General features: G+C 42.8%; 2 protein-coding genes across 7 annotated transcripts in view; one reads left to right on the forward strand and one right to left on the reverse strand.

Moving 5' to 3' along the window:
• The window catches only part of RBKS (ribokinase), a 66,673-nt gene extending 51,184 nt beyond the window's left edge, over window positions 1-15,489 (reverse strand). For 2 of the 4 annotated variants that reach the window (XM_027454053.3, XM_038176418.2), the window contains exon 1: window positions 15,237-15,489. In XM_027454053.3, coding sequence (XP_027309854.1) covers window positions 15,237-15,289 — 53 coding nt within the window. In that variant the 5' untranslated portion in view covers window positions 15,290-15,489. Of the gene's footprint in view, window positions 1-1,510; window positions 1,601-15,236 lie in introns of those variants that run through there. The other 2 variants (XM_027454055.3, XM_038176419.2) reach the window with 2 other exon arrangements.
• BABAM2 (BRISC and BRCA1 A complex member 2) overlaps window positions 15,464-23,180 on the forward strand; it is a 167,012-nt gene continuing 159,295 nt past the window's right edge. The window contains exons 1-2 of one of the 3 annotated variants that reach the window (XM_038176415.2): window positions 15,464-15,595; window positions 17,978-18,137. In XM_038176415.2, the coding sequence (XP_038032343.1) occupies window positions 18,010-18,137 (128 nt within the window). In that variant the 5' untranslated portion in view covers window positions 15,464-15,595; window positions 17,978-18,009. The other 2 variants (XM_038176414.2, XM_038176416.2) reach the window with 2 other exon arrangements.

Here is a 23,180-nt window from a genome sequence, read left to right on the forward strand (position 1 = left end):
ATGCATTTTCCAGAAGCATGTTCAGCCATACATATTCTTGTTTTAACAGTGGCTAGACCACGACTTGATTCTTCTCTCAGTTATGTTGGCATCGACACACGCAACTCCAACGAAGGCAACGTAATTACACTGGTGAAAAAACAGGCTTGGTGAGATGAGGATCCGGGCCTCGGTGTTTCAAGTAGGACAGCAAAACAACTGCCTGTGGGAATCCAACAGCTTGCCGAAGACAGGAAGGTCACCTTTTTATTGTTTTGATGAAAAGGTACAAGGCAAAGGGCAAAGGATCAAGTTGGAACAGCGATTTGTAATTAGCCCGTTTTAAAAATAGGCTAACAGACTAGGCACGAACAGGCAGCAAGCTCCTGTAGCTCCCTGTAAACAGAAAACCCCACCTCACTGCATTTCTGGCGTGATCGCCCATCCTTTCAGAGCAATTCTCCTCTCCAGAAGCCTGTTTTGTATCTTCCATATTAAACAAATTCAAAGCCCTGATCTCTATATATAGCCTGGAGGTTTCACTTTCACTGACACAGGTATTCAAGTTTCTTTCTTCTCCCCCCCCCCCCCCCCCCCCAGTGTTGTTCTCTTGTCATTTAATTCTGCAACTGCACTAACTTTCGATTCACATCAGACAATTTTAATGAGCATTTCAGGCTTCTGTTATGAGCAGGCAATGATGAGTAATCTGTATGATTAAGGAACCCTATAAATTCTTGGCTTATTGATGGTACCACAAAGAATACTCATAATGGCCTAAAAATGATGAAACAGCTAATGTTACTCCAAAACCAGGCTAAATAAGTTAATTAGAAAAACTGTCACGCTGGTTTTCAGAATTGTTACATAAAATGTTTTGTAAAGCTATTTACAACTTCGACATAATTTGAAAACGCTGACCTGAAAAACTAAATTTAAGTTACTAGCCAACAGCCTGCTCTCAGCTCGTGTGACAAATCCTGCTCAGCTCTGAGAGGCTGAGCGGCATGAAGAATATCGATCTCCTCTCTTAGCAGTAACCAGAAAGTAAACCTGAAATCCCCTGACACTCGATGGGACATGAAATAACTGCATGATGTTTTGGAAGTTGTGCACGGTGCTACTGAATCGTATTTACAGAGGAACTTTGGGCTGGAACATCCTGAAAGGCTTCGGACATTACAAATAAAGGAATATAGTCAACAACATTTCAAGAGCTTTTACAAAACGGTATCTAAATGTAGGAAGCACATGGCAACACTACCCACAGGTTTTCATGGGAAATGAAGGATCTTACATCCAGTCATGCTTCAGGGGGTTGGGGTAAATAAAAGCACCCAAGTAAGAATTCTGCCACTGCAATAACTTCAACCCTTTGTCCAGTGTGTAACACGAGTGCTCTTAAAGGCTAGAGCAGGTTAGCACATGTATTTTTAGACAGATGTCCCTTAAGGAGGGCAGCACTAGAAAAAGAACAGAGCCCTTCAGTACCTTGTTGAAGCACTGAATCAGAGGTGAAAGTGCAACTCACTGAGTCATTAACGCCACTTTCCATGGTATTCTGGGTTTTCTTGAACAGTTCCCATCTATGCAGTGACTAGATTGTCATCAGAGACAGAGTCTGAGGGAAGGAGGAAGGGAAAGGGAAAGATGTACAGGAGCAGCATTTGCATAAACTAATCCTGAAATTAATCGTGGTTTGCTTCCGATTCCTGACACCTCACCAGTGTCTGTACACTGTTTTCAACACACGAAAGTACCACAAAGATGCATTTTTACCACCAGCCTAAGCTGCTGCAAAACCAGGCTGCTACAGTAGCATTTTCCCAATGTGTATCTTCCAGTGCCCTTTTTGCTCAGGGAGCTTACTAATGCAAAATCTGTGGTTTTGCCCCCAGGTCATTTTAATTAGGATCAGCAAACTGAACGAATCTGGTGTAGAGCAGGCAGGGTGGGCTGGGACAGAGGAGGAGGTGAGTGAGGTGCTACCTAACGAGCTAGATGCTACCTAACGAGGGTTTGTGTGACGAGTACGGTATGCTCAGCTCAGCAGGTATGTTGGAGAAGAGCAGAAAGCATCAGTGTGTTCCTGAGAAACGACGTGGTTTTGGTGTGCATGAGAACAGAAAATAAGTGAAAAAAAAAAAAAACACTACATTGGCATTTCTCTTTAGAAAAAATAGGAAAAGGAAAACAATGCTCTCATCAGGCAATTCAGAGGGGAAGAGAATTTGTATGTCAGATGGGCTGTCACGTTATCTAAGATGATTGTCATGTGCATAGCAGCAAAAGAAAAATTCAAACTTTATTTTTCTCCTGAAGAAAGGTGAAGATAATCCAGGGTATCAAAATAGTAGCATAAATGCTGCATGTAAAAGTATCGTAATAAAACAGACCACAGTGCAGAAGGCCTAGAATTTAGCTTTGATTCTGTTCTCTTTGAATCCCTGAACAAAACTGGCTCCTTCTCCCCTCCTGGGAATTCCCTGGAATGGGGAAAATCCCTGTGAGATTAGAGTAGGTGTAACTAGCCTCTGTCTAGTACATACAATTTGCTGGGCTTTCATGATCCTCTGAGCTGACAAATACAAAGGAAAGAACAGTTCTTGCCTCTAACTAGGAATATTAGTACATCATTGTGGTGAAAAAGCCTCTGACCTCTTTTGGATCTGGCTTAATATTTTGGTTTAGCCTTGGTCTCTTTTGTCTCGCATAATTTTTAAAGATTTGAACATGTTCTATGGGAAAGTATCCGTAACGCTGAAACAAAAAGACCACAGTTCTTTTCAAAATCTGATGGTCTTGACTTGGTCGTGCTTTTATCCCTTTTAATAATCCACTAAAACTTCTTATTAGAAGGTAGAATCTTTTCAGGATTTATGAAGAGACTACCTCAGGAACTTAGTTAACTACAGCTTGATTCAACTACGGGGCTATCAGGTTCTAGGTTCTTAGCCTCACTTCAAATCTCTAATGATTGAAAAATCATTAGGAGACAATTAGAAATAATAGGAAATATTCTACGTATTCTTCCCACCATTTCCCTGAACGTGACAAGTCTTTCCTTAACAAAAGGAAACTTTTCAGACACTTTGTATTATTGCTTATAATTTCCTGTATGTATGATGGTCTGGTACCTGCTCTAGCACACAATAATGAAGAGTGGAAAAACAGTGGAAAAATACCACCTAAACTGTTACCTGGCAAAATAATTGAGGGTTAAAGAACAATCCCTTCACAGGACAGTGCTGATGGACCGTGGCAGTGTGAGTTGCAAAAACGTTACCCCATCGTCTAGCTGAGGGTTTTTTAAAAACTTCTTTGATTTTTCACAACTCCAGTCTGTCACTGCAGTGCAAACAAGTGAAGGATGAATTGGTGCAGAGCAGTAGGAATCTCTTCAATCAGGGGAAAGAGGTATTTTATCAAACACATATTTATATATACTTTAACATATAACCTGCAGAATGAGAACAGATGTCCATGGCTCTTCAATAAGAACTTTGATGAATATTTCTGCTGACCCACTGCACAGAAGAAAATTTTACCCCACTAGATCTTAAAAGATGTAACGAAGAAGGCACCCAGATGAGTATCCTGAAGCATTTGCGGCAGAATGCTGTGGTGCACATCACTGAAATGATATCACCAAGAGATCAAAATTCCTAAATTATGTTAGGAGTATGAAAATTTCAGCACAAAAGAATTATTTATTGGACTAACTGCCAAAAGTAAAAAGTTTTCTCATGGAACAATTAGCTTTTCCTCACATCTCTAGCAGTTAGCTTTTTGGGAAAAGGTGGGCACCCTGATGCTTCCGTAATCTGTGGAATGTGTGATTCTGAACTTGAAGCTCTGAAGAGATTCAAAACCCCAAACCAAGCAGGAATGTATCTTCAGATATTTAAGTTCAACAAACATTCCATCATTCATACCAAACATCTGTTTTGTGTTTAGGAAAGATTGTGGAAATTTTCAAAATTACTACTCGCTAACTTTGTTTCCCTCCCACGTTGTTCTTCATTGATGTCTCTCGATTACATTATTTTTGGAACTGCAGTTACATAATTATTTTCAAGGCAATGTGATGGTGATGTTAGAATAGGCTGTCTGAAACATACTGTACTCACCCAGGACTGAAGAAGGCTGCCTACGGTTCCTACGCTGAGCAGAACATCGTATAATGATGAAATACCAGGCTTAAAGCAGAAAAAAAAAAAAAAAAAAAACCCACAACACAAAACAAAATAACCTTTGCAACCCAAGCAAAGGGCGATCTTTACGTGCCCAAGGATGGGTTTAGATATATGGATACCCCAGATATACGTACAGACAGGGGAACGGGAGGCTGGAGAGCAGCCTGTTTCACTCATGCAGAATAAAGATTGCCTGCTGACCCCCTTAAAAATCCAGTCCTCTGTCTTTTCTAGGTAAAAATAAAAACCCTTCCCTGCTCCCTGCTGCCCTCCCCATTATGTATTGGCATTTTGTGCACAAGCATGTTGTGCTTTAGGAGCTACAATATTAAAAGCAACATCATGGATGTGTTTTTACTACACAGTCATCAAGACACAGAACAGCACAGCCCAAATGCTATTCATTTTCTCCAGTAAGAAGTTGCTGTAAAAGCTTGTACCCAAGAGAATAATTTTGACAAATAAGAAGTTTTTCATCAATTTTCTAAGTACAGTGCCTCCCACAGAATCCAGATGGGTCACAAATGAAAAGTATAAACAAAAGAATACTTAGCTTACATGTGCTGACCCAATTTGTCACAGATAAAAAAGGCAATCCATATAGGTAAAGGGAATATGCCAAATTCTCATGCTTTCACTAGACAAGTTTTTACTTTAAAACTAGCTTACCCTTGATTTACCAATAAGAAGCTGTACCTGAAATTCTATCTAACTATAAAGGCATCTCCTACAGCCTTGGATTACAACAACATGAAGGTTGTGGGGCAAATATGAGAATCTGCAGTGTGAAGGGAGTGCTGGGGCTTTGCTGTCAGTGCTTACTTCAGCCAGAGCACGCAGGCACCCTTTCTACCTAACTGCCTTCACCTTTTGTCCCATTTAAGTTCCCTTGAGAAAGACAGATGTCTAAATATCAGACGGATGCCAATCTGCATACCCCTGGCTTGTTACACCTGCCAGCAGACAACTCTCACGTCTCCAGTAACGCCCAGAATTTCATGAGCAATGGGGAATGAAAACTGAAGGAATATCTGCTCCTTTTCACTGCCTCGATGTGGAGCACTAATGAGCTCCAGCAGCTGCTTTTCCCCAACAGGTCATTTTCTCCTTCTGCCTGGCCAAAAAAAATAATAAAAAAAAAAAGATTGAATAATACTAGCAGGATATTCCCAATGAATAATACTAACGGGATCAAGCAATCAGAAGGAAGAAGGTACATTCACTCTCCTCACAGATAAGAACTTGGAAAAAGTCTATCTTTCCACCCAAGTACTGAACTTGATCTCTTTTCTTTTCATTTCCATCCTTTGTTTTCAGCCCTGACCAATGCATCTTTTGCTTTCTTTCTGCTGTGTATACTATAAAGTTTTATGCATTTTATATAAACAGGGACCTGAGAGAGGATAGAAGTACAGAAAGTGATGGATAGAGTAAATTAGCAAAAGGGAGTTATGATTCTTTGGAAGCAATGTTATTTTTGGAAAGATGAGAGGCAGGAAAAGAGCAGTATGAAAAACAAGTGCACGGTAAGAACATGATGCAGAAAGATAAGAACAAGAGGTGGAGGCAAATAAGAGGAAATCATACATGGTTCAGGGATGACATGCTATTGATCTACTAGAGGGGAAAAAAGGGAGAAAAACGGACTAAAGTCAGAAATGGAAAGCAGAAATAATGAAACCCATAAGGGAGCACACAACTGATACATTCGGGAACATTACCACCTTCTTATTTTATAATTAGTTGTCACAAAGATCAACGTGTTCTCTAAAGCTGCACCTACTTAGGCAACACAGCGGTGAAAAATCTTCCTGCTTTTTCTCCAGGCTCCAGGTGGATGTTACTGGGCTGGGAAGGAACCAGGGATGGCAGCATCAGATAACTTACCAGAGCCTGATATAGGGGCTAACAACCGGAGCCTTATAAAAGAAGCAAACAAAACCTTACTAGCAAACTCCTACGGAAAGAACAGCTCAGACAGCTCCTAGAGGCAACAGCATATATATGCCTGCCCAGAGTGGTTTTACACAAATTTGTTACCAACGACTCCGTACGATTTTTCTTGCAGCTTTTGATTTGTGCCAGCAGCTCTTTAGCGTCAGGAGTACTAAAATTTACCCAAAGACATTTATGTCTCAAACTGCATCTAGGAAAACAGCTATTTGCATTAAGAGAACAGCCAGCAAGTAATTCGTTAACAAGACAGAAGAGAAGTATTAATCATATCATTCTGTGGCTCATTAAGGGGGGAGAAAACACAATAGCCTCAGTGCTGGGTGTTAAAATGCAATACATAACAATTGTATTTATTGTGGCAAACATTTTCAAAGGAGTTTCTTTAGAAAATCTCCCCTTTGACTGCAGTAATTCTTGTATGGCAAACAGCTCCAGACTGAAAAGGCAAGAGATGCATTATTTTTAATAGTCAAAAAGACGATTTCCAGTAAGGGCGTGGAAAATCCCAAAACAATAAAAACCTGTGCAACTTATACGGTAAAAGAGCAGGGCAAGAAATTAGAGATACACTAACAACCTAATAGCCAATCTGTGTCATGAGAGTACAGCAGAAGCCCAAGGAACACCCTCAAGTACTGAGAACACCAACATCCAGTGCATTGCTGGTTTACATTTAATTATTTGCAGCTGCACAGCATCCAGGGACTCTACCAAAAGCAGAAGACCACAGAGTTGTGCTGTCTGTGAAGGAGGCTGTTATAATGGGAAGCAACTGCCACGTGCTATTTGCACAGCGCTGAGACAAAATTCCTGTAGCAGAAATTAAAACAGACCCTTCACTCCTGGTGCTGATATTGGACAAGTGGCAAAAAAGCTTTTATCCCAGCAACCTCTTTCCCTGATTGAAAGGTTATTACTTTCTGGCTTTCATTGTCTTCATACAGAGGGATCGCTCTGGGTTCTCCAGAGGCAGGTGGAGCCTCAGCACGAATGCAGAAGGATGGGGAAGCTGGACGCTGGGGCTGCTGTACCACCACCTCACTATATGCCCAGTAAATACGTGCCAGGTCCGCTGTGGCACTTCAGGCTCCAAAAAAACTGCATACAATAATTCTCTCTCTCTTTCCTTCTCTCTTTATTCCATTCCAGCCTGGCATCGCCTGGTTCTGTCTCCATGATCTGCAGGGGGAAAGGGAGCTTTTCTGTACTGTAGCATCTAACGTGGTAATAATTTCAGGGAGAACTTTTTCACATCCTGGACGTTCAGAGAAAATGGACACCAGCAAATCTGGGATGCAATTAGGGCACAGCATTTTGAGATTTTCTTGTAACGCTCTGCCCCAGCTTATTTAAGCAGGTATTTTATGAGAGTTCAGTTCTATTATGTGGGAAAGCGGGCAGGACAAAATGCGCTCAGGAGAAGTAGGCTTCTGTAATTAAAGTACACAACCAAAGAAACGGCTACCGATTTTGCCTCACGTTGCAATACCCCGACTGATGACCTCCTTTCTCTGTGAACTCTTATCTAATCTCTTCTCCCTCTCTCTTCGCACTTGTTTAGGAAATTCTACCTCCTTGGCTTCAGAATCCCTAAGTATTTGAAGGGACAAAGCCAGTAGTGCTGTGAACCCACCACGTTCAGCTTGCAGCAGGAGCCACTGCTCCAGCACTGGACTCATTTGAAATGAATGAATTTTATTTTGCCATCGCGGTGGTGCAACCAGCCTCTGCTGTCACCAAACCACGAGCAAGCACGCACACACACTGAGGAAGGCTCAACAAAGAGATTCAGCTACCGATAGCCGGCAAATAGGGCACGCATTAAAGAGATGAGAAGGCCGATAGGCACATTGTTCTACTTTTGTGGGTAGCGTCTAATAGTTTACTGACCTCCAAGGGGGAAAAATGCCAGTCACATGAGACTGGGAATTGGCGGCGCTGTGAGCGAAGCCAAGAAGTGGCTCTGAATAACATAAACCAAGGAGGAGTGCCAGAGTGTTTCAGACAAGTGCTCTTTGCGTGGCGAGAGAACACAAGATGGAGTAGCTGATTTTCTTCTCCCACTTGGAAAATACACCCCCAAAAACTTATCACCTGCTAGGATCAAAATGTTTCTGGATTCATTTACTCCATTACCCAAGTGAACTCTCTAGAGAATTAAGCAATAGTTTCCTTGCCTCATATGGACTAAACCTAAAAGCTTGGTAAACATTAGCTTTATCTCACAAACCATAATTTTTAATTGCTAACACACATAGGAAGGGCATAATCCTCCGCTGATGATATCATAGTCTACTGCCATGGAAATGACTGCAGTACCATAAACACAGGTTTAAGATGACCTCACTTTAGTAGGAAAGAGGGAAATTTCAGAGGAATGTGAATGGCATTGGGAATAAACACCCAGAGATACTGTGCAGTGAAAACACTCTCTTACTAGCTGGGTAAGTACAGAAGAGGAAGATGACAGCGAGGAGGGCAGCATGGGAGCTCTCCTGTCCAAGCACCGTATTGCTGCCTCTGGATTTTCAAGCACAGAGCCCTCTGAACTCGTGTCAGGATTCTTCTCCATCAACCCACTGCAGACAGGAGTGAAATCCCTGCCCTGACAGGCTTACAGGGTAACCACATGAGTGTGAACAAAGCATGGCTCTGGGAACGCAGGGCAGGATCACAGAACAACACTGGAGCTGGAACGCTTCCTAGAATGAGTAAGTGCCTCAGAAGTGGGAGGAAGAGAACCATACAGTCTCTTGAAGCACACAAAATAACATGAAGTCAGACGCAAATTCAGAAGCACAATCTCAGGGTGGCAAGTGCTAAGCATTTTGGCAGCAGCTCAGGAAAATCCATATATTTAACCTTCAGCTCTGAAGTAACCAGAGAGGCGTCAAACAACTGATGGATTGGAAGCTGCGACCTGGGGGTGAGCTCCGCGTCGCCGTGAGCTGGGAATGCTGAGGACCCTGCAGGACCCTGAGCTGGGATGAGAAAGGAGCTTGAGCTGGGAACAGGGAGTGGAGAAATGTAGAAGGCGATAATGATCTCACTTAAGGAGAACCTTTCATCTTGAAGGATCTCAAAGCAATTTACAAACTTAACCAGACCAGACACTGCAGCTGGTAGGAGCAGAAGCAGACATCTGGGAACTCATTCATGGGAAGGAGGAGGTAACAGAGGCCTTGCTGGGTGCTGGATCTTCCAAAACGCTGTTGCTGGGAGAAGATAGCAGGGCTAGAGCAGAGCTTTTCCCCACACCTTGCCAAGCAGCCCTGTGAGAAAGCTGCAGAAAGCAAGCAGGCAGCCAGGGCTGGCAGAAAGAGAAGCAGAAAAACAGGGGCCCTCTGGATAGCTGGGGAGCTGTCACCGTTAGCCTTGCAGCTTCCCTGCCTGGTGTCTCAGCCCCAGCTCCACAGCTTCTTCACGCCTCCTGCAGCAAAACCTCATGCCTCGCCTGCCATTTCTGCCCGTTCAAAACCTTTTTCCTACCTCTCTGCAAAGGCAACTCCACCCAATCTTGCTCCCCGAACTCCAAAATGTTTTCCAAATGAGCAGGAGGACAAGTAATGGGAAGAAATGACTTCAGCTACAGCATTTATGTCGTGCAGGCCTGACTGCAGTAGCACAAGGGGTGTTCTTTAGCTCAGAGGCACCAGCAGATACAGACTATTAAAACTGAACTAGGTAAGTCTAAAACATGAGAGTCTCATTGGTGGCTGCTGATACGGGGTCGCTTTCGGAGGGAAAGGCAGCACCCACCTGCAGCACGCAGGAGATCGGTGCTTGAAATGCTGATGCCAAATAAAAAGAGGGAGGTTGCACTTCCATGGAATCCAGAAAGCGACACTTCAGTGCCACTTAAGTTAAAAGACATTGTGTGATCAGCTTAACAGCTCAATTTCCCAAGGCTTTTAAAACTCCACGTCTCCATTTAAGAAGGGGAAAAAAAAAAAAAAAGTTTTCCTGGAAAAGAGCCAAAGACAAGTGTCGAGCAGGTGTTCTAACACGACCGGCCCTCCGCAGCCAGCATCCTCTGCTACACAAACAGCCTTTTCTTTCAGAAAGTGCCAGCTCTGCTCAGTGGTGCTCTGTCTCTTCCTTGTGGTTCATAAACTTGGCTGCCAACGCGGCTCTTCTAACGGGTTAAAAACAGCCCTCGGTGGCCTTAGCCCAGATATCTCGTGTTAATTTGAGTGAAATCCACCCAGACTTTTTCCTCCCCACCCTTCTTCACCTCTTTAATATTTTGTTATTGTTTTGGAAGAAGCACTTTGCTGGAACCTTTCCATGTCTGTGCCGTGTTACCCAATACTTTTAGCAGAGTAAAACATTAAGCCGTGTTGCACCCTAGAATAAACTGATCACTTAGATTTTAGGGGGCAATTTAGTTAATGTCACACTACAATTTACTGAAAAGCCTCTTCTGACACGAATGAGCTTAGGATCGATCGGGCCCTGCATCAGATGAGCAACGTCTGAGCCATTCCTGGTATTCAAACCTGCACATGATTAGAACAATTTTCTTCCTGAAGTCCATTATTAAGGATTTCATCAACTTGATTTTTACCACATTTTTCTTTTCAGACCCCAAGATACAGCTTTCATTCTGCCAGGGAAGAGAAGGCAAAGGGGAGCTGCCCCAAAGCACACTTTAGCTCCTCTAAAAGCAGGGCAGAACACCAAAGCAGAGAGCCTGAGCATCCTGCATGTGCTGTACAGGCAAACTTTGCTAGGTCAGAGAAGAAGAGGAGGGAATGAAGGCGCTGAAATCAAGCCCAGATTTTTCACTATTACATAAACCAAACAATTCACAGATGACACATTCTCTCATGCCTTGATGCCTTTCTCTGGATCCAAAAGATTAATTTCCTCAACTGGACTAAGCTTGTATTCCTTCACAGTTGTGCTTTCCCATGCTGCTGGCAACGGCAGATTGACTAGAATGAGGAGTGGCTGCTGCAGGGGAAGCATTACAGATAAAAACAAAAACACAAACGAAATGGATTTGAAGGATTCTAGAACACTTTTCTCTGCTGCTAGGAGAAGCAGAAGAGCAGAGAAAAAAATATATATAAAAAAAAAACAAACATGAAAGCAAGAATAAAAACATTAAAATGTGGTGACTGTGCATGCCTGAGAAATGGTGGAAATGAGAACATGTGTGAAAGACCTGGAAACAAAGCAAAGGAGAAAATGAAGGCACACGTGAGACTTTGCCTGCTACCTCAAAAGAAACATATGAAAATTCCTTTTCGCATTCCCGCAGAAGCCTGAAATCATTGTCCCAGATACTGCATTGCAAGGAAGAAAATATGTAAGAACTTAGGGTGAGGGATTTCCAAGGAGCCAGTGAGTCCTTTACTTCAGCACTTGGCTGACAGTAGCCACCACTAGAGGCTTAAGATGCAGGATCTCCCCGCGGAGGTACCTTTGCCACTGTGCCCAAGCAGAGATCGGGCTCTTAGGGAAGATGACTCGACACAGCCGTTGGCTGCTCCGGGATGTTAATAATTCTGGCTGCATTTTTCGCTACTGGCCAGTCTGGCAACACGCTACTTTGCAGCCTGGTGCTTTCTCTGCCATCTCTTGCTTCTCTCACTGAGCACCTTCAGTCACGCAGTGTGCTTTTTGTAGAAGTTATTAAGGGCAGTGGTCACAACATGGGGCTGGAAGCCAAAACTTTTAATTCCCTAGAGACAAGAAAGCAATCTGAGAGGAGGGAAGAGGTCCACCAAAAACTAAGATTTCAAATCTTGAACATCCTAACAAACATAGTTTTCCAGTATTCGGGCTGTGGTCTCATTCTCTTGAATTCAAGTGAAAAACTGTTGCTGTTGTGACTGTCCAAGGCCTTTTTTTCCATCTTACATTTTGTTCTTTGCTTCTGCTGTTTTCAATTGCCATGCCAAAGTTTCTCCTGTTTATTCTAATTGTTTTAGTGTGTCTGACTCTCATTGGTTTATATGTTTAGTCTTGTCCTGATTTAATATGAATTAAAATGCCACTGCCACGACCAGTCTGCAAACATGAGTCAGAAGAGAAACTATTTCAATAATACTATGGCCGGCACCCGCCTGGTTTGATATCTTGATCCTATAGAATAATGCGGGTTTTGTTGTCTACTACTATTGCCTGGTATTGCCAATGAAGTGTTGATTGTGATTGTGACCACAAGTATGTTTTGTTCCTGGTCCTATTAAGCCAAAAGAGTGTGGTTTACTGCATGTATGTACGTGAGGCTGTTTTGATTATACAAAGTTCACTTTAGAAAACCCACACTCTGCCACTGCAGCGCTACAGGACAATGAGAGAAGAATTTCCAATGAGAATAGTATTTTAAAAGCAAACCGCTGGGCCCCTTCCCTGTAAAAGGATGTTAAGGCACACTACCCTTTCTTCTGAATTTGATTATTTCTCAAAATGACAAGCGAATGCTGTCTTCAGCAGAAGGTCCCCTTTCTTTCCCTTCTCGTTCATTATGTAAGGCGTAGCAAATTTCAAATTGCACATTCCCGTGGCACCCAGACATTACGCTTCTTCAAATCATCGGTTTACTGCGCTGAGTAAAAACATTTGACGGTAACTTCTTGCGCTCGGTCAGTCTGGCTGCCACATGGCCGCTGGCAGCTTCGGGCTGATCTTTCGGATTGTCGGTACCTTGCCCGTGAAGACCTGGGGATATTCACCAGTTAATGCCTGCCACCCTTAGGTTCTGGCTCTCCAGAATTAGGGCGAAGTCAGTGTTCTGGAGAGCCAGCGTTGCACCCCACCAGCTCGAGTTGTAACACAGCATTTAACCTCTGGCAACACGCTTATCTTCTAGGAAAAACAGGCTTCAGTCCCGAGCAGTGAATAAGCCCATCAAACGCAACGTGGCCAGAAATGTGCCTGACCTCCTTCACACCACTCTCCCTCCTAATGAGGTTTACTCACTCTCTTCCAGCAGATGACAGACGGGCAGTTAACACACTCGCCTCGCTCTCCATATCTTCTCCTAGCTAAAACCTCGGCATAAATAACAAATTCATGAAAATCTGGTGCTCTTTTGTCCCCCCTGAAACGAACCCTAGCTTTAAACCTAGAATATGCAACCTCCCTACACTGCAGGCATACAAACAGGAAAGAAAAACCCTCCTTGCATCAATCCTAATCTGGCAGTTTTTTAAGAAAGCTTGCTTATCATTCCCTGTTTCACTCCTTTGCTCCCATTTAGAGGCATCCCTGCCCACAGCTTAACGCTTTCAGGTCATTTTACCAAGATTTTTGTAACATTGGATACATCCAAACTCTGTCTACATGGGTACCAAATGGAGATTTTGGAGATTTCAGTCTGACTGAACACTTGCCAGCAAAATTTAAACCCATTCCTTTCCCAAGTTTATGAAGTGCCTGAAATCCTGTGCTCGTAACCGGGAATGAGGCTGGCCGTTCTTTCCCAGTTGAATCAAATTAGCTTATCACTAATAAAAAGCCCTTCACTGCTCCTTAAGTAGAGGCTAATGCTGGTGAGTCAGATACATTCTTGTGATAGCATTTGTTCAGTTTAAGAAACTCTCAGCTGACTGAAGAGTGAAAGAGCTTTTTTTTTTTTTTTTTTCAAGCACTTAATCTCAGTGTTACAGCATCTATGGCTACAACCCACGGTTTAATCTCTAGTTATAGTACAGCCAGTTAATGAGCCTTCAGATAAGTGCCTGCATTTCCATCACAGCAAACTTGAAGCTAAAAAAAAACACACGGGAGCTTTCCATTTGTTGGCCTTGTTTGTTTTGTTTTGTTTAACTGTCAAGAAAAAACTCAGGCGCACGGTTGTCAGTAGTGCTTAAAGCTGTAGGCAATTTTTGAAGTCTTTTTCCATATTGTAGAGAGAAAGGAAAAGGAATTTCTTGAGAGTAGCGCACCATGCCTTGTGTTTCAACGTAACGTCACAAGCATCTGATCACTCACACACACGTAACGTCAAGATCAGTTCTCCAATATCTTTCTCTGACTTACAACACAACTATTCCTCTTGGAAAACCGCCAGTGCGTGCTGCAGATAACATAAAGCATTACATCTTTCTGACATAGGTTCTATGATTTTTAAAGTGTTTTTACAGTGCACGTCTATGACTGCATTGCACTTACTCCCAGCATAACCTTCTGATCATGTCTTCTACACTTTCTTGACCCACAGGCTTTGATTGTCTGCTGATTCACATTGAGGAATTGATTTATTTTTTTTTTTTTACTGCAGAATTCCCAGCAGAGCGAGCTGATGCAGCCCAGACACATACACTTTTAAATCCTATGTTAACCAAGTCTGCGTACGTAGTTTGAAACCAGATGTGTTTAATGTAGTGCAAATAAAGAACTGGTTTGCAAGTTTACTGGGGCTGACAAGGTCAGGCCGTTTAGGTTAGCATTTGCACCATTGCCAAGTCTCACAGTTCTGTTTGAATTCTTCCGATATTCAGTATTCGTTATGAAACCCAGGTTGCTCGAACCAAAACTTTATTTTTTACAAAGTTTCTAAACCTTACCTATGAGCTAAAAAAGAATAAGGAGGAGGCACTCGGGCCTCGTTGTCAGAGCAAAATGCCCAGAGGATGAATCAAAAGGCACGAGGACGTTCCTTGAAATAAATAAATAAATAAATAAATAAATAAATAAATAAATCAGTTCAGAAAGCAGAGGTGCTTGGTTTCCTGAGGGCTCACTTCTGTTTCTTGGTCTGAATGGCTACGAGCAGCTCGGCGGCCTTTTTTTCTCGCCGTCCCATGAAACGAAGCCTGTAAATAATCAACTTCTGGCCTGCCTTTTTTTTTTTTGTTTGCTTGTTTTGTTTGTTTGTTGTTTTTCACGGGAAGTTTGTTTTCCGACACGAAGCCTCCTTCCTCGCTTTCCTGGCGGCCTCAAACGCTTGGAGCCGAGCTGCCCCAGCCGAGCCCCTTCGTTTACCTCCACAAACCTTCGGCCTGGCGAGCTGGGCTGAGGGCCCGCCTCCTTCCTCCTGCCTCCCGCCTCCCTCCCGCCTCGCAGCCCCCCGGCCGCGCAGCACCGAGGCCGGGCGTCCCCTTCTCCCCCAACCCGATCCCGCGGCGCGTCCCTGCGGCGGGTACTGACCTGACGAGGTCGGTGACGCAGGATCCCACCACCACCACCACGGGGGCAGCCATGGGGCCGGGCCCTGCCCCTTGCCCCTTGCCCCTGTCCCCAAGGCCTCAGCAGGCCGCGCCGCGCTTCCCCCGTCACCATAGCAACGCCGGGGGGGCCTTCCCCCAGCGGGGCTGCCCTGCGCGAACGCCTGCTGGCGGCGGGCAAACCCCAGCCCGGCAGCGCGGCGGCGGCTCGGCGGCGAGGCCCCCTCCGGCCCGGTTGCGGGGGGCGGGTGGCGGTGGCGGCGGCGGGGGCGCGCACGCCTGGGCGGCGGGGCGGGCGCGGGGGCGCGCACGCCGGGCGCGGCCGTTGCTAAGGGGCCGTAGGTAATGGCGGGGCCGGGGGGGGGAGCGGGCGGCCCGCAGCGCCTCCGACGGCCCCCGGGGAAGCGAAGGGGGGTGGACCCGGCATCGGGCTCGTGTCCGTGTCGTGCCCCTCCGGGGGGTAAAAGCCCCCAGGGGGCGGTGGGGAGGCTGAGAGGGGCGCCCCCGGCCTGCTGTGAGGCGAGGCAGGGCAGGGCAGGCCGCAGGGCTTCACCCGCAGCGGGATGGGGCTGCCCCGTGCCGGGTTCTGGGAGGGGAGCAGCCTGGAGAGATTTAACTTATTTATTTATTTATTTAATGTTTTATTTTTATCTTTCTAGGTTTGTTTGGTGTCTACGCTCGCCCCCATAGCGCTGCAGGGGGGGTGGGGGTGGGGGGGAATGGTGTGCGTGGGGGCTGAGCCTTGCAGGAGTTGTGGAGTGGTGTGGTGGGGTGTAAAGCCCGCTGTTTGCTCAATAAACGCGTGAGGTGAACGCCGAGCGAGCCTGTGAGTGCTGGGTGTTAACGGGCTCCTTACATAGGAGATATTACAGATCTGGAGAAACGGTGCAATAAAGCCAGGTGACACTGGCAGCTTGTTTTGATGGTATCTGCAGGTTTTGTTAATGGGAAGATAAAGAACCTCATCCTGTAATTCATTCTGGAAGGTGTCTCTTTTCCCCACGTTTCTCTTCGTGTCATGGCCTTACCCTCATAACATCCACAGTTCCCTCAAAACGTGTCACATAAGCAGAACCACCCGTGAGACCTTTGTGCATAAAACGCTAGGAAGATAGCTTGTCTTTCAGCACGCTTTTCATGGCCTCCAAAACCTTCAGCAGTCCAGCTGGCCCCTCTGCCTGAAGTTACTCTCCCTACACTAGAGCTGATGGAACAAAACGTGCCCAGTTTTAGCCAGCCTTGCACAAAATCTAGCGTTTTAGTTTAAGCTCATTACCTGTTCGAGCTAAGCTGTTGGACTTTGCATTGAAATAGGTCAAGTCTGGACTTGTGTTCTCAGCTTCCCTAGGTAAGGATAAAGGTGAGTAGGCAGTCGTTTGGGGCAGAGGAATAACAACCATGAAGTAATGTCTTGAATTGCCATAGATGTTTGCCAGGCAAGCTTCAGTTTTTACCTATTGTCAGGGTAAATCATGTATGTGAAGAGAGCTAGTTGTACATTAGTACGTGGATGTTCACTCTTCAGCTTCTTTAGCTGCCATAAAATGTAAAATACAGCATATTAAAGGCAATTATTATTTTTAGGAAATTCTTGTTATTTTTGTGCTGAAAGAGCCTGGCCTTTGCTTTATTCAGAATTCCTCTTTGTTGAGCGTTCATTCATACTTCGGTGTGAATGGCTTTCATAAGAACAAAACACATAACTCAAATGTTTAATGTTGCTGCCAGTTAAAAGGAATGATCAGTTTGCAAAAAAATATCCACTAGTTACCAACTAATGCTTGTAAATGGAGCATTAGAAACAACAGAGAAGTATTGTGAGTACAGCACTCCATATGCAGTGTTATTTATGAATGCAGATGAGTAATTAAGAGGTTGTCAAATCATAGAATAGAATCACAGAATAGTTTGGGGTGGAAGAGACCTTAAAGGTCATCTAGTTCCAACTCCCTGCTATGGGCATGGGTGCCACCCACTAGTGGGTCATGTCTCTAATTTTGTAAGGAAGTAAATACAGTCTGGAGGGCTGTTTTTCAATTGAATGGGTTTAAAAAAAATCCATTAACAGTCAGAGTCTGAGTATCGGGTCTTCTGCCCAACTTCTCACTGTCATTGTGACATTACACTCAGTTGTTTGTGGTTATGGTTGTGTTTTTGTAAAACTGCAAAGTTCAGTTAATTTTCAGATGGACCTTTGTGCCCAAGAACTTGATCAAGTGTATTAAATTTGCATTTTGATAGGTTGCTTACCCTTTTCTTCTTCAACTTTGCCTGCCACAGTCTGTTGTAGTCCACAGTGTCTAGCCTTTTTGCATGGGACTGGATTAAATTATCAGCGTGCTCAGTGTCTGCATTTCATCTAAAAAGCAGCAGGTTCTTAAAGTGTGGTTAGTGGCCCAAGTGATTTAGCACAAGGCCATGCACTTGCAAGCGCCTCTGAAAAAGCTGTGCTTAAAATTCGTATATATGGGTCTCTTGATGAGTTTTGTGCCTGAGGATGCCTTCCAGAGCGTGGTGATATCACTGAAAGAAAGGTAGTGCAAGCCTTTGAAGGAAACCTGAAATGCTGTAAGTAGCAACCTAGTGGAGTACTGTAGAATTAATACTGATTATGGTTCTACTCATCGTAGTTGTATTCGATGTTACAAATGAGAATATGGAGAGAGCGTGAAGCCCTTGGTCCCATAGCAATCAGTAACTTTTTTCTCCCTTATTCCTATACAGCTCAAGACAAGAGGAAAGAGGAACGCCCTAAAATGTCACCTGAGGTTGCCTTGAACAGAATTTCTCCGGCTCTTTCACCCTTCATTTCCAGTGTGGTCAGAAATGGGAAAGTGGGCTTGGATGCTACTAATTGTTTACGCATTACAGACTTGAAATCTGGGTAAGTGTTTGAGTTCCCTATCCAAAAAGAACATCCAACCCCTAATAACAGTTCAGATGTCTTTTCAGGACTCATTTTTATTAGGTCAACAAGTATTTAAACACTTCCAATATATCTGGAAGTGATATACTATCTGGATTGCTTTTTTTTTTTTTTCTCATTACTATTTTGTATTTTGTGGAATTTAATTTGTCATATTGTTGGCAATAATAATCTTGTTAAGACACTTCCATCACTGCCACTTGATAGTGCTGGTTTTCAGCAGCAAGATAGTTATAAACACTTTTTCCTTTTGTTTATCACTTGCTTACTCAATCTTTCCTGTAAATTAAAATCTCAAAGATAAATTTTTATGACCTTACCACGGTCATGAATATGGTAAATAAGAAAACAACAACAACAAAAAACCACCTTTATCTGACCTTCGTTGAGATCAGTACATCAAGTGGCTGTAGGGTTTGAAATAGGCCAAGCTACTATTTTTAGCTTTAATTCTAGAAGGATGCATGGTGGGTCTCAGAAGATGATGAAGCTTGGGGCCCACATGTGGGAAGGGACTCTGATGTGTAACCTCTGTGAGTAATACATGGGGAAGTGAAATGTTAAATGTAGACTTTACTTTGGATGTTGTGCAGAGAGGGGAGACTCTCGAGGTGGCTGGTAATTGTTCAGATGAGAGGTATCAGAAATTGCTTTATTCTTCCAGAGCTGGGCATCTAACCACATCACTGACTGAGGTACTTCCTTGAGACTGGAGTACAAAGCCTGAGCTTATTTCAGCTTTGTGAGGTGTCTAAATCACCACTTTGATGCAATCTAGCCGTTTGTGTATCACTTTGAACGATAGCTTAGTCCAATAGATCTTGAGAACCACCGTAAATCACTATTGTTTAGAATTTAGTTCTAGTGAAACAGCTTAATGTGCTTCTGTAGTCTGCCTTGTTAGGGTTCCATGGGCAGTCTGGGAAGTGCTTTTCCAGTAGCTCCAATGCCTTTTCAGGAAGGAGGTCTGAGTTCTATGGTTAGTGTGAAAAGAATCATTCCCTCTTCTTGAGCGTGCTGTGACAGAGTGCAGGTTTGCTTGGAGGTCTAAGAAGCTCTGACTTTTTGTGTTGTCTGGTTTGGCATTTAGGCTTGCAAATTATGCAAGGCAGCCTGAGCAGTTTTGCGTCCGTAGCTCTTGCTTCACACTCGGCCTTGCTTTCTCTTGAACTGATTTCAGAAGGCTGAGATGGGAGCTCTCTTACATTGCTCCTATTGAATCTGTGAAAAAGGAATACAAAAAAAAACAAACCAACAAAACCAGAGAGAAAGCACGGCTGTAATCTGGTAATGAAGGCATCAGCTTGTCATGACATAGATAAGGGTTTTGCTCAGCACCCACTGACTGCTTATGTTGCCTTTAAAATAATAGATAAAAATAAAGCAGTGTTTTCTAGCTAACTTTTCAGAGGTTTTTAGTAAGTGTCTGAAGTTTTCAGCCAGTGATCTTACTGAGGTGATCTTGAGTTTGCTTTGCTAACTGTTGAACGTTTTCCAAGGGTTTATTCTTTAAGTTAAACTAAAAACCTGCCCCCAGCAATGCCTGTCAGCCAAACCCAGTAATTCAAATTCTATAGTAACTGTATTGAATATGGAATGTAGAGCACAAATACAGCCCCTGAGATAGATTTGTCCCATATCTTGTTTAAAGGCATGGGCTCTGCTATATGCAAGTGCTAGAAATATTTTTTTTCTTTTTCTGGAACACAGAAATACACCTCATTTTTACATTGAGGTTTCTGTATAGCTTGATGTTGCTAAGAGCTGAAGTTAGCATAATCAAGATTTTACATTTATGTGAGAATATTTTTAAGGTGTTATTTCTTGTGCAACTAAGTTTATCTAAACTGCTATTCTGAAGCATGGTTCGTTAGCAAACAATTAATTGAAATTTCTTTTAAATGTAAAATTCTGCGTATGTGCAGTTTTAGGACAGGTCTTTATTTGTCACAAATTATGACTTATTTGTAGTAGAATGTTCTGAATTTATGTATCACTGTGGAAGTTCCGTGTGATTTATTCCTTAATGATGTCACTTAGCATGTGAGCAGTATAAAATTACTTACAGAACGTAACATGGGTGCATCACAGAATTGGAGAAGTCCCATGCATAACTCAATATCTACTTCAGTGGTCTTTAACCTTTGGTGTAGGAGCCCTGGAAATCCACAGACCTTCTGAGATGCTCAAGATTAACAACAAAACCCACAAACTCACCCAAGTTGAGAGATTTAAATTTGCTTCTAAGGGAGAGTTTTGTAGGTCTCTGAGTGTCTGAAGATTGAAAATCTTTGGTCTTCTCTATTCCCCTATCCTGTCTTAATGCAATTATTCAGACTCCTGTGTACTTCTACTTTAAGCTTTTTGGAAAAAGAAAAATGACAATTTTGAGGAAGTAGGAGGCAGAGATAAAGGTAGGTAATAATGGCATGAAGAAACAGAAGTGTAAGAATGTAGAGGTTGGATAGAGAGAAATGAGGAGAGTGGTTATGTTAGGGTAATGGGGGTGAGGTTCAGAATCATAACTGCATTACTCCCTTCAGTTTCAGTGGTGCTGAGTCAGGCTTTGCACTTAAAAAGTGGAACTGGATGGTGAGAAGAGGCACTAGATAAAATGTCTGAAATTAAATAAAAAACAATTATTGATTTCAAGTGAATGTGATGGTTTGTAAGTACTGTCTGTGTGTAAACTTTTCCTTGGAATGGTGGCTATGTTTATTGACGTATGAAAGGAACATCTCCCCACAGGCTAGCTTAACCTTATCACAAAATGTGCAGATATTTTATGATTTAACTCTCGGGTTGTGTGGAAGATTAAAAAACAATTGATATAACCTTAAGATGATAAAATCTCTGAGGTAGTCATCTTAACAGCTTTTAACATTGAAAACAAAGATTTCTGGAAGCTTCTGGGTGCATTGATACTGATGAGAAAGTTGAGGCAAGGAACTGCTTCACTGCCATGTACCACATTGTTACTCTGATAGCAAAATAGGGGTTAATGTGGTACTCTGCTTCCCTGACCAACTAGGGCTTCACAAAGTGTAGTGAAATATACAGACCCATCCATTCTCATTCTCATACAGATCATTCATTCTCATTCTTAAGTTTTAGAAACTGGCACTGTGCTTCACAGGAATAATGGCAACAATTGCAACTGGCACTCTGGTTCACAACAATGGCAACATATTGAATACAGTAGCATCTCCAGCCCCTTGCCTATTCCGTGCTCTGTTTCCTTCATTCTCAACTCAAAAGTGGAAGGAATTGCCCTTTCCTTGGTGCAAGATGGCATTCTGAGTTTACAGCCTATCACATCATTTGATTTTTGTAAGTGGCAAAAATTATATATAAGTCTTTAATTATTTGAAGAGCCAATCTATGTGCCAGATGCTTTTAGTAAGGAACTTTGCGCTTGTTCTAACTTATTGCTAAGACTGACTTGTGTGTTATAAATTGTATTAAAGAGCTGATGTTAGATTAAAAGCATGAATTATGATAATTTGCTTTGCTTGGAGTGTGTGGGACAGAAATAGATCATAGTAAGGAAATCCTATTGTTTTGCAGTCTTTGGGTATGTAAATAATTTATAATAACATGTTACGGTTCCGTAATGTCTGTGTATTTTACAAACTCGTTAGACGGTACTAGTCTCATCAGACACACATATTTACATCTCTGAGTAGGGCCTTCAGGATCGAGTTCTGTTCACATGGATTACATGGCCACTGCTGGTGCACGGTGAGTAAAGAAATAAAAGTACACCTTAATTGGGCTCAGCAAAATGGCATGCCAGGAAAGCGACTTTTTATTACTGTTTCCATTGAAAAGTTAGGTGGTGCATAGTTACCTGAAGTAGAATTTTATCAAGTCTGCAGGGTTATTATCTTTTTTCTTGTCAAAAAGGCTCCACAGTGAACAGAAATAGAAGCTTAGTGTTAGATCACATGTGAAATACAGCACCTTTAGCAGCATTGATTCTGATGATAAGAAAACCCTGGCAGGCATCTCTGTTGCGTTAATAAAAGACATTCTTTGAGATGTCAGAATGGATCAAAGCATTTGACTCTTGCATAGGATATTACCTTGTTCTAGACCCAAAGAAAATATTGCTGCCAATTGAGTCAATGCCATAGACTGCATCGTTCAGTTAATCTCCAATGGTGTCTCCTTGAAACCCATCTTAATTAGATATTAAAATCTGCACATAACCAGCTGGATTATGGCTAGGGCATTTTTCTTTGCGTTTATACATACATACATTAATCATGGGAAAGAGGTTGAATAGGGAAAAGTGGTTATTAAGTAATTCAGAAATAGAAGACATTTTCCTATCTAAAGGCTGTTTAATTATTGTATAATGTAGAATCCTATTATTTAAGATGCAGCTGCTTTTCCTATGGCTTGTTACAGTGGTGCAAGACATATCTGTGGTGGTTGCCTCTGAGAACTTTTTTTCCATACAGCTGTTTGAGTGCCCATGATAGATCCTTAAATTACACTGCAAGCCTATTTTTACTCAACAAACTTTATTTTTTTAATTACTTGGCTGTGTTGTGCCAGGTGGAATTTCAAAATGAATGTAATGATTTAAAATTCTAGATGTTAAGATTCTATTTTTGTAGATATCTACTCATAACAAAGTTGTAATTTGTGTACTTGTCTGGTTATACTTAATTCTTCCGTATTTGTGATTAAAGTAGTTGTGGAATTTTTATGTAACTGGTTTGTAGTAAGGCATCTTGGTGCTTTGTTCCTGACATCTGTCTGACTCTCCATTGATCTCTGCCTCTTTTCCTGACACTGAGCTATGTTTACAAATAGTTACATTCTCGAAAGAAATCTACATGAGGAGGGGTCAAAAACAGTGTTGTACTACCTGGCGTAGATTTTAACGTGCACATTCACTGTCAAGCATAATATAAGGTATTTTTAACTTTATTGCCCCGCTTTCCAGCAATGATTTGCCTTTTTGTGTTATCAAGTAGACTGCAATATGCT

This window comes from Anas platyrhynchos, chromosome 3, assembly GCF_047663525.1.
Source record: "Anas platyrhynchos isolate ZD024472 breed Pekin duck chromosome 3, IASCAAS_PekinDuck_T2T, whole genome shotgun sequence".
Lineage (NCBI taxonomy): Eukaryota > Metazoa > Chordata > Aves > Anseriformes > Anatidae > Anas > Anas platyrhynchos.